This window comes from Rhinopithecus bieti, unplaced genomic scaffold (assembly GCF_001698545.2).
Source record: "Rhinopithecus bieti isolate Rb0 unplaced genomic scaffold, ASM169854v2 scaffold_31072, whole genome shotgun sequence".
Classification (NCBI taxonomy): domain Eukaryota; kingdom Metazoa; phylum Chordata; class Mammalia; order Primates; family Cercopithecidae; genus Rhinopithecus; species Rhinopithecus bieti.
The window spans coordinates 170,342-186,461 of record NW_016813477.1 but is presented as its reverse complement, the minus strand read 5'-3'; the positions used below and the strand labels follow the sequence as shown (position 1 = coordinate 186,461).

At 40.8% G+C, this 16,120-nt stretch overlaps 1 protein-coding gene across 1 annotated transcript in view; it reads right to left on the bottom strand.

The window, feature by feature from the left end:
* The window catches only part of LOC108512893 (rab11 family-interacting protein 4-like), a 164,755-nt gene extending 157,293 nt beyond the window's left edge, over positions 1–7,462 (bottom strand). The window contains exon 1 of the mRNA XM_017848445.1: positions 7,012–7,462. Coding sequence (XP_017703934.1) covers positions 7,012–7,166 — 155 coding nt within the window. The 5' untranslated portion in view covers positions 7,167–7,462. The remainder of the gene's footprint in view (positions 1–7,011) is intronic.
* Between the last annotated feature and the right edge of the window lie 8,658 nt (positions 7,463–16,120).

Genomic DNA, 16,120 nt, shown 5'->3' with positions numbered 1-16,120 from the left:
AAAAAAAAGACACATGCACACGTATGTTTATTGCGGCACTATTCACAATAGCAAAGACTTGGAATCAACCCAAATGTCCATCAGTGACAGACTGGATTAAGAAAATGTGGCACATATACACCATGCAATACTATGCAGCCATAAAAAAGGATGAGTTTGCATCCTTTGTAGGGACATGGATGCAGCTGGAAACCATCATTCTCTGCAAACTATCGCAAGAACAGAAAACTAAATACCGCATGTTCTCACTCATAGGTGGGAATTGAACAATGAGATCACTTGGACACAGGAAGGGGTACATCACACACCGGGTCCTGTTGTGGGGAGGGGGTAGGGGGGAGTGACAGCATTAGGAGATATACCTAATGTAAATGATGAGTTAATGGATGCAGCACACCAACATGGCACATGTATACATATGTAACATACCTGCACGTTGTGCACATGTACCCTAGAACTTAAAGTATAAAAAAAAAAAAAGAAATGAGGGCAAAAAATATAAATAATAAATCTTTTTTAACAGCTTTGTTGAGTTATATAATTCCCATACCATAATGTTCACCCATTGTTTTTTACTATATTCACAGAGCTGTAAAACTATTACCAAAATCAATTTTAGAACACTTTTATCATTTCAAAACAAGAAATCCTATACTCTTTAGCTCTCATTCATCTATTCTTCCCATTACCCACAAACCTGAGTAACCACTAACCCACTTTCTATCTCTATAAAACTGTTTACTCTAGACATTTCATATAAATGAAATAATATAACATGTAGCCTTTTGTGACTGGCTTATTTCACTTAGTATTAATGTTTTCAAAGTTCATCCTTGTTGTAACATGTATTAGTACCTCATTCTTTTTGATGGCTGAAAAATATTCCATTATATGGATACATCACATCTTGTTTATTCATTCATCAGATGATGAACATTTGGGTACATCTTTTGACTATTATAAATAATATTGTTATGAACATTCATTTATGTTTTTGGGTGAACATTTATTTTCAGTTCTCTTAGTTGTACATCTAGGAGTAGCATTGCTGGGGTTATATGCCAATTCTATGTCTATGTTTTAGGGGAATTGCTAGAGTGTTTTCCAGAGTAGCTGCATCATTTCACATTGCTATCAGCAATATATAAGGGTTCTGATTTCTTTACATCCTTGTCAACACTTACTATTTTCTGACTTTTTTATTACAGTCTTCCTAGTGGGTGTAAAGTAGAATCCCATGGTAGTTTTGATTTGCATTTCCCTAGTGGTTAATGATGCTGAGCATCTATCTTTTCATGTGCACATTGGCTATGTGTATGTCTTCCTTGGAGAAATGTCTATTCAGATCCTTTGTCCATTTTTAAATTGAGTTATTTGTCTTTTTATTATTAAGTGTTCTTTATAAATTCTAAATACCAGTCCTTTATCAGATGTATAATTTGTAAATATTTTCTCCCATTCTTCAGCTTTCACTCTTTTGATAGTGTTTTTTGAAGCATAAACTTAAAAAATTTGCAGAAGACCAATTTATCAATTTTTTCTTTTGTAGCTTGTGCTTTTGGTGTCACATGTAAGAATCCATTGCCAAATTGAAGTTCACAAAGATTTAGCTCTATTTCTTTCTTCTAAGCGTTTAATAGTTTTAGTTCTTATATTTAAGTTTTTGATATATTTTGAGTTGATTTTTGTAGATGGTGTGAGGAAAGTGTCCAATTTCATTCTTTTATATATGACTATCCAGTTGTCCCAGTATCATTTCTCAAAAGACGATTTTTTCTCCCCCATTTTACCCTTGACCTTGGCATTCTTAAGTTGAAAAACAATTGACATGAATATGTAGGTTTATCCCTGGACTTTCGATTATATTCCATTGACCTATTTGTCTATCATTATGCTAGTACCATACTATCTTAATTACTGTCACTTTGGAGCAAGTTTTGAAATTAGAAAGCATGAATCCTCCAACTTTGTTCTTTTTCAAGATTGTTTTGACTCTTCTGGGTCCTTTGAGTTTCCTCATGAATTTTTAGATCAATTCATCAATTTCTGCAAAAAAAACAGCAGCTGGTATTCTGAGAAGGATTGCATTGATTCTGTAAATCAATTTGGGAAGTATTGCCATCTTAACAATCTTAAGATTTCCCATCCATGAACATGTGATTTTTTCCATTTATCCAATCATTTTTAATGTACTCATAGAGGAATGGCATGATGCAAATATTATCACTGGGAAAATAGAAATAATATCCCTTGGTTATGGGATTAGAGATAATTTTGATTTTATTTTGTATATTTCCATGTTTTCCAAATTTTCAACAACAAGAGTATCTTTTATGTAACCCAAAAGAAGTTATTTTTAAAGAAAAAAATATCTTTAATAAAATATACACATGTCCTCAAAGACCTGAAGACAGAAATACCATTCAACCCAGCAGTCCCATTACTAGATATATACTCAATGGAACATAAATCGTTGTATTATAAAGACACATGCACCTGTATGTTCACTGCAGTACTGTTCACAATAGTAAAGACATGGACTCAACCTAAATGCGCATCGATGATAGACAAGACAAAGAAAGTGTGGTACATATACACCATGTAATACTACACAGTCATAAAAAAGAACTAGATCACGTCCTTTGCAGGGACGTGGATGGGGCTGGAGGCCATTACCCTTAGCAAATTAACACAGGAACAGAAAACCAAATATCACATGGTCTCACATATAAGTGGGAGCTAAATGGTGAGAACACATGGACACATAGAGTGGAACAACATGCACTGGGGCCTATCAGAGGGTGGAAATTGGGAGGAGGGGGAGGATCAGGAAAAATAACTAATGGGTACTAGGCTTGGTACCCATAACTAGTGGGCACTAGGCTTAGTACCCGTAACTACTGGGCACTAGGCATGGGTGATGAAATAATCTGTACAACAAACCCCCGTGACACAAGTTTACCTATGTAACAAACCTGCACATGTACCCCTGAATTTAAAATAAAAGTTAAAAATATACATATTTAAAATATTACATAGACATGGAAAATAGAAAATGCTTGAAACATTTTCCAATATACATGAACATACCACTGTTTATTCTTGGTCACATTTTCATCAGAATTTGCTGATTGTGTGCTACATGGCAGATACTGTGCTAAGTACTGAGTATACTGTTTTTAAGAAAACAGGCATGATTTCTGCCCTCAGAAAGCCTACATTTAGTGAGAGAATGACAATAAACAGGCAAAGTAGCAAACAGAAAAGGAATTATAAGTTGTAAAGGGCACTTTGAAATAAAGCAATCAGTACTATGATGGACAATAGTGGCAGGATAAAGCAAACCTATTTTGATATAGTGGTCAGGGAAGCTCTCTCTAAGGCATCAACGTTTGAGCTGAGACTTGGGAACTCAAAAATGTGAAGTGCTGGCTTTCAATATTTGTCAAAGATATGTTCAACATAAGCAGTTTCTTATATTGAATGGTAAAAACAAAAAGCTTTAAAATTCCAAGGGGAAATAATTTCAACACATAGAGTAACCTCCACCACCTTCTATAATACGATATACAGGGTCCAAAAAATCCAGTACCATAAAATATGTTAAAAGTCATTGTAAGGTTAATGAAATGCACTGAAAGTGCTTACGGTGGTCTCACTGTGCTGCCCAAATTCAGCAGGGTCACAGCCACAGTTTGGAGTCACTTGATCATAGCTTTCTGTTCCACCTTAGCTATTGATGGGGATGATTCTGGGTCCCTTTTACAGGCTAAAGTTCCTTGGCAGAAGCAGCAATTCCAAGAATCTAGGTAGCTGATGCCTTTTTTGTCAGCCTGATGGGAAGACTGGGCCAAGAGAATACTGAAAGCACAAAGCATCACCCCTTACCTCCCTGACATTTCCCCTAATGGCCCAGTTTCTCTTCCACTTATCCTTCCCCAAACTTAAGATTTCCAGCCTAGTCCTGTTTAGAATGAGGGTTAGGCAGAGGACCAGAGCAAATACAGTTGAATGTGGATTATTAGGGGAGGGGGGTTTATTATAGGTATTAACTGCTACCTGCCCACCCAATATCTATTTCCTGCTCTTAGTAACAGAACCCAGATTTTGTTTAGGAGGTAATGTGCCTAGTTGAATTATATGCTTCCTCAGACTCTACTGAAGTAGACATGGTTAAGTGACGTAGTTTGACCAGTAAGATGTCAATTAAGGGATTTGGGAAAGTTCTGCTTTAATGATATAGGAACCACTTATTTCCACTTTCTTTTACATCTTCTTCCCCAGAATCTGGGAATGAGGAGGGAGACAGGGCAATCATCTTTGGACTATGAGATAACCATGAGGATGAATGCTTTATGTGAAAAACGGTGTTGGAGAAAGGTAGAACATAGCTGGGGACTGACACCACTGCAGAGCTGCTGCCCCAATCTAGATAGCCTACCTCCAGATTTCTACAAGGTGACAAAGCCAACCCTTATTTGACTGTGGTTAGGTTACTGTGATGACATACAGTCATCTGAAATCCTAACAGGTACAGTTGTCTACCATGAACATAAATTTATTGTCTTTGGATGAATCCAAAGTTTTTAAGGTTTTAATGTAAAAAGTCCAACTCTATGTCTGATAAAACAGGAAATGCACAACCCTTCAAACTATATCACCCACTACAGAGTGGTAAGTATAGGTCATTAAATGAAAGCAGCACAGAAAAGTGGCTTCAGAGAGGGAGTCATTTCATGCCCCTTACCTTCATTAGCCCCACTCCCCAAGTCATACCACATAAACATAAATTCCAGGTAAAACTGTGCTTACTACGTAAACACACTTCCAGACAAGTTCCTTGTTGCTCTATACTGCCATCCCTAAACTTCTCCTACATGGCAATTCTGCCACAGCATAATTCCCAGGGCAGCTCCACCCACAGTTAAAGTTATGATTTAGGGTTCATTACTACACATACCTTGAAACTTTTAAGCAGACACGTTAAAGTAGCGCGGCTCAAGGAATGTTAACAACTTTTTCCACTTTTGCCCCAGCCAGTTTCTACTCCAATCCAAAATGGCTTCTTTATCACCACCCGCTTTACTCAAATTATGCTTACAGAATTAATTATCCTCTAGGGTAGAATCACCAAAAATAATGTGAGCATTTATACAGAAAGTGTAGTTCAGATAAAGCAATATATTAATAGGCCAAATTAGAAAAGGATAGCACGCTGCTAGTTTTCTATGTGCACTCTTGCCCGTGTGAAATTAAACTTTTTTGCATCCATGCCGGGAGCGGTGGCTCAGGCCTGTAATCTCAGCACTTCGGGAGGCCAAGGCAGGTGGATCACTTGAGGTCATAAGTTCGAGACCAGCCTGGCCAAATGGTGAAGCCCCTTCTCTACTAAAAATACAAAAAGTAGCTGGGAATGGTGGTGGGCACCTGTAATCCCAGCTACTTGGGAGGCTGAGGCAGGAGAATCTCTTGAACCAGGAGGCGGAGGTTGCAGTGAGCCAAGACCACGCCACTGCACTCCAGCCTGGGTGATAGAGCAAGATTCTGTCTAAAAATAAATAAATAATAATAATAATAATAATGTATCCAAAGCTGAATGGAGTTTGCTTTTATTATTGCCAATGAGATAATAACCTTTCAAGTAGGAAAACAACAAAAAGGAAAACTATGTAATGAAATTTTTTTTAAATCCCAGAACCAAAATAAGTAAAGATTTCCAGATAGAAATTTGCGTGGAGTCAGAGTTACATATTATTTTCATTTCCGAACAGAATTACTCCATCAAGTTTTCTGATATCTTTCTAATGTTTCTCAGTAAAACTTTAGGAAAGTAATAAAAATTCACCTAAGAATGATCAAAATTGCGTTGAGTCCCAAATAATTTTTTTTTTTTTTTTTTAATTGCAAATTCTTACATGTTAAATTACCTGTTTCGGAGAGCTTTCTAAATTTTAAGGGAAAAATTCCGTACTCTTTCCTTTTAAGGTAGGCAGGGACAATCAGGAAGCAGCCTGGATTTTCAGAAACGATCTTTAGCATCACCAAGACAAAGACTAAAGAAACATGTAATGCACAATTTGGGCTGCTCCTTCATCCGAGGCAATTCAAATTTCCACGGATACCAAGTCTTCAGTGTCCGGTGTCAACCTTTCAATAGAAGCATACCAGAAACTGTTGCGATTGCCTTCTTCACCACGAGAGTCTAAACGACACAAATCTAGGCAGAAGTAATTATCTGGCCAAGCCGGGAGGCACGAAGCTTAAATACCGCCCCTGTAGGGGGTGTGGGGGATCCGAAGCAAACACCCCAAAGTTTGTCAGTGGAGGCGCAGAGGCGCCCGGAGCCACCCCCGAGGCTCACCTGGTCAGCGCACAGAGCCGGGTAGGAGTCGGGTCTAGCCCCAGTTTGCTCCTGAGCGCTTCGCTCCCCTCAGGCTAGTGCGTTTAAATCAGTACTGGGTGGCAAACGACGCCCATTCTTTGGGCTCTGAAGTTTGGAATTCATGGGTTCTGCGGCATAAGAAAGTTCTTCGCAGGTTATTTTCATGTCCGAGGCTGTCGCTTAGCGCATCTCCTCCCGGTGCGGCCCCAGGCTGTCCACCAAGCCGCCTACCAGATCGCTGCCCTGTGCCGCAGCATCTTGATGCCCAGGACCCCGAGGCTGTTGGGCAGCCCCTCCTACTTGGGATAAAGGGCCAGAACTCCTTTCCCCACTGGGAAGAACACTCCGAGCCCCGGGAAGAGTGCGCATCCTAAGGGGATGTCTCCTAACGCCTAGACAAAGACAGCGCTGGGAAAAGTTGGACCAACTGGCACCCCTGCAAGGCGAACAGAGCAGCCCCTTGGCCTTGGTGGCCGAGCCGGCTACGCGCTCTTGGAGTCGCGGCCAACTTTTCCCGCGAGCTTCTGAGCAACTTGCCGCAAGTTGGGGCGAAGGGGCAGATCAGGGGTCAAGGGCGCGCGGACAGACTGATCTCGCCCCAGTCGTTTTCCTCGTAACTCCCTGCGTACCTGCTGATGTATCCGTCCCCGTCGCCGTCGCATGTCTGAAAGAGGCGCCGCATCCTCTCCTCCTCGCCAGTACTGGACGTGTCGCTGCTGCTGCCACCGCCGCCACCGCCGCTGCTGGCGCTCCCCACAGCCGCTGCCGCCGCGGCCGCCATCATGCGCCCGCTCCCTGCTTGGGAGGAACAGAGCGCGCGGCCGCAGCAGGAATCCGCCGGGCGCGCAAGCTGCCTGCAGCCCTGAACCTGCCTGACAACGGAGCATGCCCAGTGGCCGCCGGGGCGCTCCGGGCGAGGGATTCCACCTCTCCGGGTTTTGCCCGGGCTGGGAAGATGGGCGCTCTGGAATCGCCCGAGTAGGCACCTCAGGGAAGAGGGAGGAGGGGAAGGTGGCTAGAGGAGTAAGAGAGCCAAGGGTGGCAACGGGAACACGAGAGGAGACATAAAACACTGGAACTCCCCCCGCCCGCCCGGGAAGGGTGTCAGCATTGTGCATCCGGCCACGACGCGGGCCCGGAACACTTGGGGACGCTTCAGGCAGAGGGCGGGTGTTCTCCGGCAGAACTCCTCCGACCGCCCGGAGATGTGGATTCCTTTTCCAGAAAAAACATAAACACACCGTTTCTGCAAACTCAAAACGGTGCTTGTCATCCCACCCTCCAGGATTGTTCCGGGTTCTGTACCCATAACCCCCAATAAGAACCGGAATGACTGGACTTTTTATGAAATCTTGACACCTGTCAAGAAACCTGGCCCTCACAGCCCTGATCTTGGCTTCCACTCTGTACTGGGAACAGTCTACACTCATATGTGACATTGTGCACGTTGGGTCCGTATCCGGAAACGGCTCACTCTACTGGGCAGGCATCACTAGAATTTCCCCCAACAGCTTTAATAATGCCAAGAGCGAACATAATAGATGGTCTTATTTGATCCACACTACAGACCTGGAAGATGCCTCTTTGATTATCAATCCTACGACTTAGGAAGCATTAATAGATAAGTACTTCATAGGGTTACCTTGCGTATAAAAGGAGAGCAGACACAATGCAGTTAGGACAATGTCTGACACTAAGTGCTCAACAAATGTTAGCTCTCATTGTTCCCAATTTACAGGTTAAGAAAACTGAGATACCAAGAACTGCTCAAGGTTCCAGGTTTAGTAAGTGTCAGGGCAGAGGCAAGCCCAGGCAGCCTAACTCCAGAGCAGGAGCCTTTAAAAACGGCACTTTCCCCCATAGCCAAAGGGGAACCACAGTGAAGCAATTTGTGGTTTCGTGAATGACTCATTATTCTGTCCTAGATTTTCTGCCAGAGAGGCCTGTTAAGTTCTCTGGTGGTTTTAAAATATGTCCACAGATTCTTTGATGCATCCCTCATCAAGAGGTGGAGTCTGTTGCTTCCCCTAAACCTGGATTGGACTTGTGACTGCCTTGAATTCTGAGACTAGGTTAGAAAAGGCAATGCAGATTCCACCTGGCTCTCTCCCTTGGGACACTTAACCTTTGACGCCCTGAGCTGCCTGAAAAGAAGTTTCGCTTCCCCGGGAGAAACCATGCAGAAAGACCATGTAAAGAAAAAAAGAGACGACCAAAGAGCTACAGCTGTTCTAGCCCTTGGATCTTTGAATCTTCCCAGACTAGGTGCCAGACATGAGTGAAAAATGATGCTAGCTCTAGATGCTGCAAGTGCATTAGAGACCCTGAGCAAAACTAGCTAACCAACCCCCAGAACTGTGAAGATAATAATTAAAAATTGTTGTTTTAAGCCATCAAGTTTTGAGGTGATTTGTTATACAGTAATATATAACTGGAACAAGTCCATATGTCTTGGGAATATCTGCCAGGTCAGAAGGAAGGAATCTCTGCTCTCTTTCTCCTCCTCTCCACCCCATCTACCTATTCCTACTTTACTTCTTTATAATTCTCTAAGTCCCCAGTATTTCAGGGCACTGAAATCGTAGATTAATGAGTTAATGAGTTAATGGGTTATCATGGGAGTGGGACTAGTGACTTTATAAGAAGAGAAAGAGAGACCTGAGCTAGCAGGCTCAGCCCCCTTGCCATGTCATGTCCTGCACTGTTTTGGGACTCTGCACAGAGTCCCCACTAGCAAGGTGGCCCCTTGACCTTGGACTTTTCAGTCTCCAGAACTGTAAGAAATAAATTCATTTCTTTATAAATCACCCGAGTTTCAGGTGGTCTGTTCTAAGCAACAGAAAATTGACAAGACCAGAAATTAGTACTGAGAGTAGGGTGTTAACGAAAACAAATACCTGAAAATGTAGAAGCAGCTTCAAAGCTGGATAATGAGTAGAGACTACAAGAATGAAGCAGCAGTCTAGAAAAAGCCTAGGTTCTAGTGAGGGCTTAGAAGACAAGAAGAACAGGGAAAGTTTGGAACTCCTTAGAAATTGGTTAAATGGTCATGATCAGAATGCTGATGGAACTATAGACAGTAAAGGCCATTCTGACAAGGTCTCAGATGGAACTGAGGAACAAGGTACTAGAAAGTGGAGTAAAGACCGTCCTTGTTATAAATTGGCAAAGAACTTAGCTGAACTGTTCTATACCTGAGGGCTTTCTGGAAGGCTGAACTTGAGAGAGAGAAACTGGGGTATCTGGCCAAAGAAATATCTAAGCAGTAAAGCATTCAGGCTGCTGCATGGCTACTTTTAACCACTTACATCAAGCTGTGAGAGGGGGAAAAAGAAAACCTTAAAGGCGGAATTTATAATCATAAAAGAAGCAAAGTGGAAAGATTTGGAAAACTCTCAGCCTGGCCATGTAAAGAGTGAAAAGGTGTGTTTGGGAGAGGAAACCAAGAGTGTAGCCCAGCAACCTTTTGCTATGGAGATTAGTAAAGGAAAAAAATCATCATGAGAAGGAAAGACCTCGATGGCATTTCAGAGAACTTTGAGTTGTTCCTCTCATCATAGACCCAGAGGCGGGAGGACAGAATGGTTTCAGGGGACAGACCTGAGGCACCTTTCATGGGCTTGCTGCCCAGGGCTCTCTCAGGTCTTTGCTTCCCAAATTCTGGTACAGTCCTTCTTGGACATGCCAGCTGTGGCTCAAGAAGCTTTAGGTGTGAATTGACCTGCCACTCAAGAAGATAAGAACCATAAGCCTTAAGGGCATCCATATGGTGCCGTTATAATTCTTCAGATTTGCAGAAAGCAAGAGCTGTGGAGGTTTGGGGGCCTCCACTAGATGTCAAAGGATTTTTGCTGAAAGCCTGGATCCAGGCAAAGACTTGTAACAAGAGCAGAGCACTACAGAGAGCTCCAGCTAGGGCAGTGTTAAGCAGAATTGTAGGGTCAGAACTGCTGCAGAAAGTTTCCAACAGAGCAATGCCTAGTGGAGCTGTGGGAACAGGGCCACTACCAGGATCCCAGAACTGTGAAGTCACCAACAGCATGCAACATCTGCTTGGGAAAGCCTCAGGGACCGGGCTCCAACCTGTATGGGCAGCTGTATGGGCTGCACTCAGCAAAGCCATAGAGGTGGGGCTGTCTAAGGCCTTGTGGGCCCAACTCTTGCTCTAGTGTATCCAAGAGGCAGCACATGGAGTCAAAAAAGATTATTCTCCAGCTTTAAGATGTAATGTCTGCCCTGCTAGGTTTTGGACTTTCTTGGGGCATGCTGCTTTTTTCTTTTTGTTTATTCCTTCCTTTTGGAATGGGAATGTCTGTTTTATGCTATACCACTGTTGTATCTTGAAAGTGGATAATTTACTTTGATTTCACGGGAAGATGAAATTCTGGACTTTGGACTTCTTAGTTGGTGCTGAAACAAGTTAAGACTTTGAGGCTATCAGAATGAAATAAATGTATTTGTATGTGAGAAGAACATAAGTTTGGCAGGGCCAGGGACAGAATGCTATGGTCAAATGTTTGTACTCACTTGAAATTCCTGTTGAAACAATCCCCAGTGTGGCAGGATTGAGAGGTAGTTGGTTCATGAAGGCTCTTCCCTCATAAATAGATTAAATCATTCGTGGATTAATGGGTTATCATGGGAATGGGACTATTGGCTTTATGACAAGAGGAAGAGAGTCCTGAGCTAGCATACTCAGCCCCTTTGCCATGTGATGCTTTGTGCTGTCTTCAGCCTGCAGAGTTCCCGCCAGCAAGAAAGCACTTACCAAATGTGGCCCCTCAACTTTGGACTTCCCAGCCTCTAGAGCTACAATAAATAAATTTCATTTCTTTGTAAATTACCCTACCTTCAGGTATTCTGTTATAAGCCACAGGAAACTGCCTAAGACACTATCTACTACCCAATAATATTTTATTGAAAGTTGCTACCAGCAGCACAAATATTCTTATCTATAATAAAACAAGAACTAAAGCCCAAGAGTTTATATATATTTAAATTTATATATATACATTTTTTAGTCCTAATTTTTCTAATTTTTATAGAATAAAAAAAACTTCTGTTGTTTGACAATACAGCCAGACAGGAGCTGTTACACTCAATTTTTTCTAGAGAAATGCCAGTTTAAGACTAAAAAAGAAATTAAAAAAGCATTTTTCTAAGTACAACATGTATGGAGAGTCTGGAAACCCAAAGGATTTTGCAAAATTTCAACACATTTCTCTATAACCACATTCCATATGTACAGAATGTGGAAGTAAACCTCAACTAATTATATTTCAAAGCAAAGAATATTTTTTCTCCTTACAGAAAGGGTACAACAGCTCTGGATGTTTAAATTCAAACACACAAAAAGTGGATCTTGATGAATTTCCTAAACAACATTTTTCTCATGCTTGGGTAACTCAGAAATGGCTGTACAGATAGGTTCCACATCCCAGAAAAGAATTTGTTTCTGAATTGGTATGAAACGTGAAATTTCAGCCTAAAGGGTTACAGGAGAGGGAGAAATTTCTAAGACATTGAAAATACAGATGCCATATAAATATAAAGATGATAAATATAAAGAAGGAGCTTTGAGTGAGAGCCACTCTCTCAAAGAGTAAGGGATGTATACCCACTGCCATAAATCTAACAGTACTAGCCATAATTTCAAGGTTTCATGTATTTATCTGAGATGAGTACACAGCTCAACCTCTTTGCCCTTATTGTTTTTTTCTTCAATTTATGTGATACATTTCAGAAAACACTGTACACATTACAAGATATTCTACCCCATATGTCTAAAATTACAAGTTAAAATAAATAACTGCAGTGCTTTGAAAACCTGATAATCTGGTGCGTGTCCTACCAAATTTGATTTACCTAAACTAGACTACATGCAACCATCCTTTTGATGGGTTGCACTATGTCCAATGAGCGCACAGTGAGGGCAGTACTGCTAACGCCTATACAACACACCCACATCAACCAGAGGTTTGCTTTTATCTTGGAGCAATTTTTGGAAAAATGAAAATCCACTTTTCCATGTGAAAAAAAGTTTAAAAAATAAATAAATAAAAAGGCAGCCAGGTGTGGTGGCTCATGCCTGTAATCCCAGCACTTTGGGAGGCCGAGGCAGGCAAATCACTTGAGGTCAGGAGTTCGAGACCAGCCTGGCCAACTTGGTGAAACCCTGTCTCTCCAAAAAAAATACAAAAATTAGCTGGGCATGGTGGCGAGTACCTGTAGTCCCAGCTACTCAGGAGGCTGAGGTAGGAGAATAGGAGAATCATTTGAACCAGGATAGTCGAGATTGTGCCACTGTACTCCAGCCCAAGAGACAGAACAAGACTCCGTCTCAAAAAAACAAACAAACAAAAAATGCTATATGCAAGAGTTGGAGTGAGGACTCCATGGTGCCACTGGCTCACCATTTTCTCTAGGATGTTTTTACTATCACTGCTAAATTCCAATATTCCTCAAGAAGCTTTTCTTCACCACTATAGGACACAGTTACCTTCCAGAGCTCTCTCAGTTGAAGCACACATTGTGAGAGAAGCGAACCATAAAATGGTGATTTGCCTCCCAATTCAATAGTATCAATTATTATTAAAAGAAGTTGCAAATTCCTGAGAGAAAATAGTGAGGTAGAGTTAAGAGAGCTTAGCTAAGTTTTATTGGGTTCTTATCACAAATCAGTCACAGGGTTTAAAATTACACCTTACTTAATGCTTTCTAGTGGGGGTAGGTATTTATTATCTCTATTTATGGGTGGATGTTGGTGAGTGAGAGTAACTAAATGCTGAAGTTAAGTAATGTCCCTGTCTTAGTCTATTTTGTGTTTCTGTAACAGAATATCACATATTGGGTAATTTATAAAGAAAAGAAATTTGTTTCTCACCATTCTGGAGGCTGTGAAGTCCAATATCAAGGTGCCAGCATCTTCCAAGGCCTTTTTGCTGTATCGTCCCATGGTGCAGAAGGTGAGAGCAAGAGAGGGTAAGAAGGTCAAATTAATCCTTTTGTTAGGAACCCATTGCAGCAATTATGACATTAATCCATGCATAAGGGATCTGCCCTCACGACCAAATCACCTCTTAAAAGTCCCCTCTCAACATTGTTGAATTGGGGATTAAGTTTCCAACACATGAACTTTGGGGGACACAAGTACAGACGCTAGAATTGAACTTGTATCTACCAGTCAAAGCCATGTTTTAACATTTACTTCATGTTGTCTTAATATCAGATCCAGTGCTATTCACATTCATAGTCATATAGGCATTACACTTTTTGATGAACAGTTTCTAACTCCTTTTAATAAATAATTATAAACTTTATGTATTTATTATATATTTATAGTTATAAGAGGACTTCATGAGGTTTTATCTGTCACAAGTTGGGTTCTCTGGGAAGCAGACTCCAATATGGGGTTCACATACAGGATGCTTACTAAGGAGTGCTCCAAGCTGGGGACAAGAGAGGTGAAGGAAGCAAGATGGGACGGAGATAAGGGAGAAGCCATGCTGTGATGCAGGGCTGAGAGCAGCCTTGTCTGACCTCCAAAGTGGCCTTTATTACTTCCCCATTGCTGCTGTAACAACTTACCACAACACAAATTTATTATCTTAACATGAAACAAATTTATTATTGTACAGTTCTGGAGGGCATAAATCAAAACTGAGTCTGAGTTAAGCTGAAGGTGTTGGCAAGACCGTGTTTTTTCTGGAGGCTGTGGCAGAGAATCACCTGGCACAGCTGCTGGAGGCTGTTTGCCTTCCTTGACTCATGGTTCCTTCCTCCATCGTCAAAGCCAGCTGAATACCATTTTTAAATCTCTCTCTGACTTGATGCCCTTTTCTACCTCCCTCTTGATTATACTGGGCCCTCCTAGGTAATCCAGGATAACTTCCTTGTCTTAAATTCAGCTGATTAGCAACCATAATTCTATCAATAGCCTTAATTCTCCATTGCCACACAACATAGTCACAGGTTCCAGGGATTAGAATGTGGTTATATTTGGGAGAAGGTACTATGCTGCCTAACAATATCAGATTGTCCTTTACTGAAATGAAATGACTCGGCTTATATACCTCTACCTCAATCACCCGTTGAATATAGGACCCCATCCTACTGGATCCACAATCCAAATCTGATAGATTGACAGCTGCAGGTTATCTTCTGACAGCACTCCTAGCGCTGCGCAACAAGTCCATTTTTTAAATTAATTTGTTTATTTTACTTTTTAATTTTTTATTTGTGGGTAAATAGTAGATATAGACAGATTTATTTACTTAATTATGAAGTGCATGACACATTTTGATATAGGCATACAATACATAATAACCATATCAAGGTAAATGGGGTATCCATAACCTCAAACATTTATCCTTTCTTTGTGCCACAAATGATCCAATTATGCTCTTATAGTTACTTTTAAATACACAATGAATTATCATTGATTGTAGCCACCCTGTTATGCTATCACATACTAGATCACATTCATTTTATCTAACTATATTTTTGTACCCATTAATTATTCCCACTTACCCTACCCCCAACTATCCTTCCCACCCTCTGGTAACCATCATTCTACTCTCTATCTCCATGAGTTAAATTGTTTTGATATTTAGCTCTCAAAAAGATGTCAGAATACATGAAGTTTGTCTTTCTGTATCTGGCTTATTTCACTAAACATAATGTTGTTAATTCATGTTCCATCCATATTATTGCATATGACAGGATCTCATTCTATTTTAGGGCTAAATAGCACTCTATTGTGTGTACAGACTGCATTTTCTTTATCCATTTATCTGTTGATGGACACTTAGATTGTTTCCAAATCTTGGCTATGTGACTACTGCCACAGTAAGCATGGGAGTGCAGATATCTCTTTGATATACTGATTTCCTTTCTTTTGGCTATGTACCCAGCAGTAGGATTGCTGGAACATATGGTAGTTCTATTTTTATTGTTTTTGGGAACTTCCAAACTGTTCTCCATTGTAGTTTTACTAATTTACATTCCCACCAAAAGTGTATGACGGTTCCCTTTTCTCTGTATTCTCACCAGCATTCGCTATTGCCTGTCTTTTGAATACAGGTCATTTAACTGTGGTGAGATGATATCTCATCGTAGTTTTCACTTGCATTTCTCTGATGATCAGTGATGTTAAGCACCTTTTAATATACCTGTTTTCCATTTGTATGTCTTCTTTTGCAAGGTATCTATTCAGACCTTTTGCCGCCTTTTGCCGATTTTTAAATAGGATTATTAGATTTTTTTCCTGTAGAGTTGTTTGAGCTCCTTATATATTCTGGTTATTTATCTCTTGTCAGATGGCTAGTTTGCATATTTTCTCCCATTCTGTGGATTGTCTTTGCACTTTGTTGATTGTTTCCTTTGCCATGCAGAAGCCTTTTAACTTGATGTGATCCCATTTGTCCATTTTTGCTTTGGTTGCCTGTGCTTGTGGGGTATTACTCAATAAATCTTTGCCCAGATCAATGTCTTGGAGAGTTTCCCAACATTTCTTTTTAGGAGTTTCATAGTTGGAGGTCTTAGATTTAAGTCTTTAAGCCATTTTGATTTGATTTTTGTATATGGTAAAATATAAGGGTCTAGATTCATTCTTCCACATATGGATATCCAGTTTTCCCAGCACAATTTATTGAAGAGACTGTCTTTTCCCCAAAGTATATTCTTGGCATCTTTGTTGAAACTGAGTTCACTGTAGACGTATGGATTTATTTCTCACTT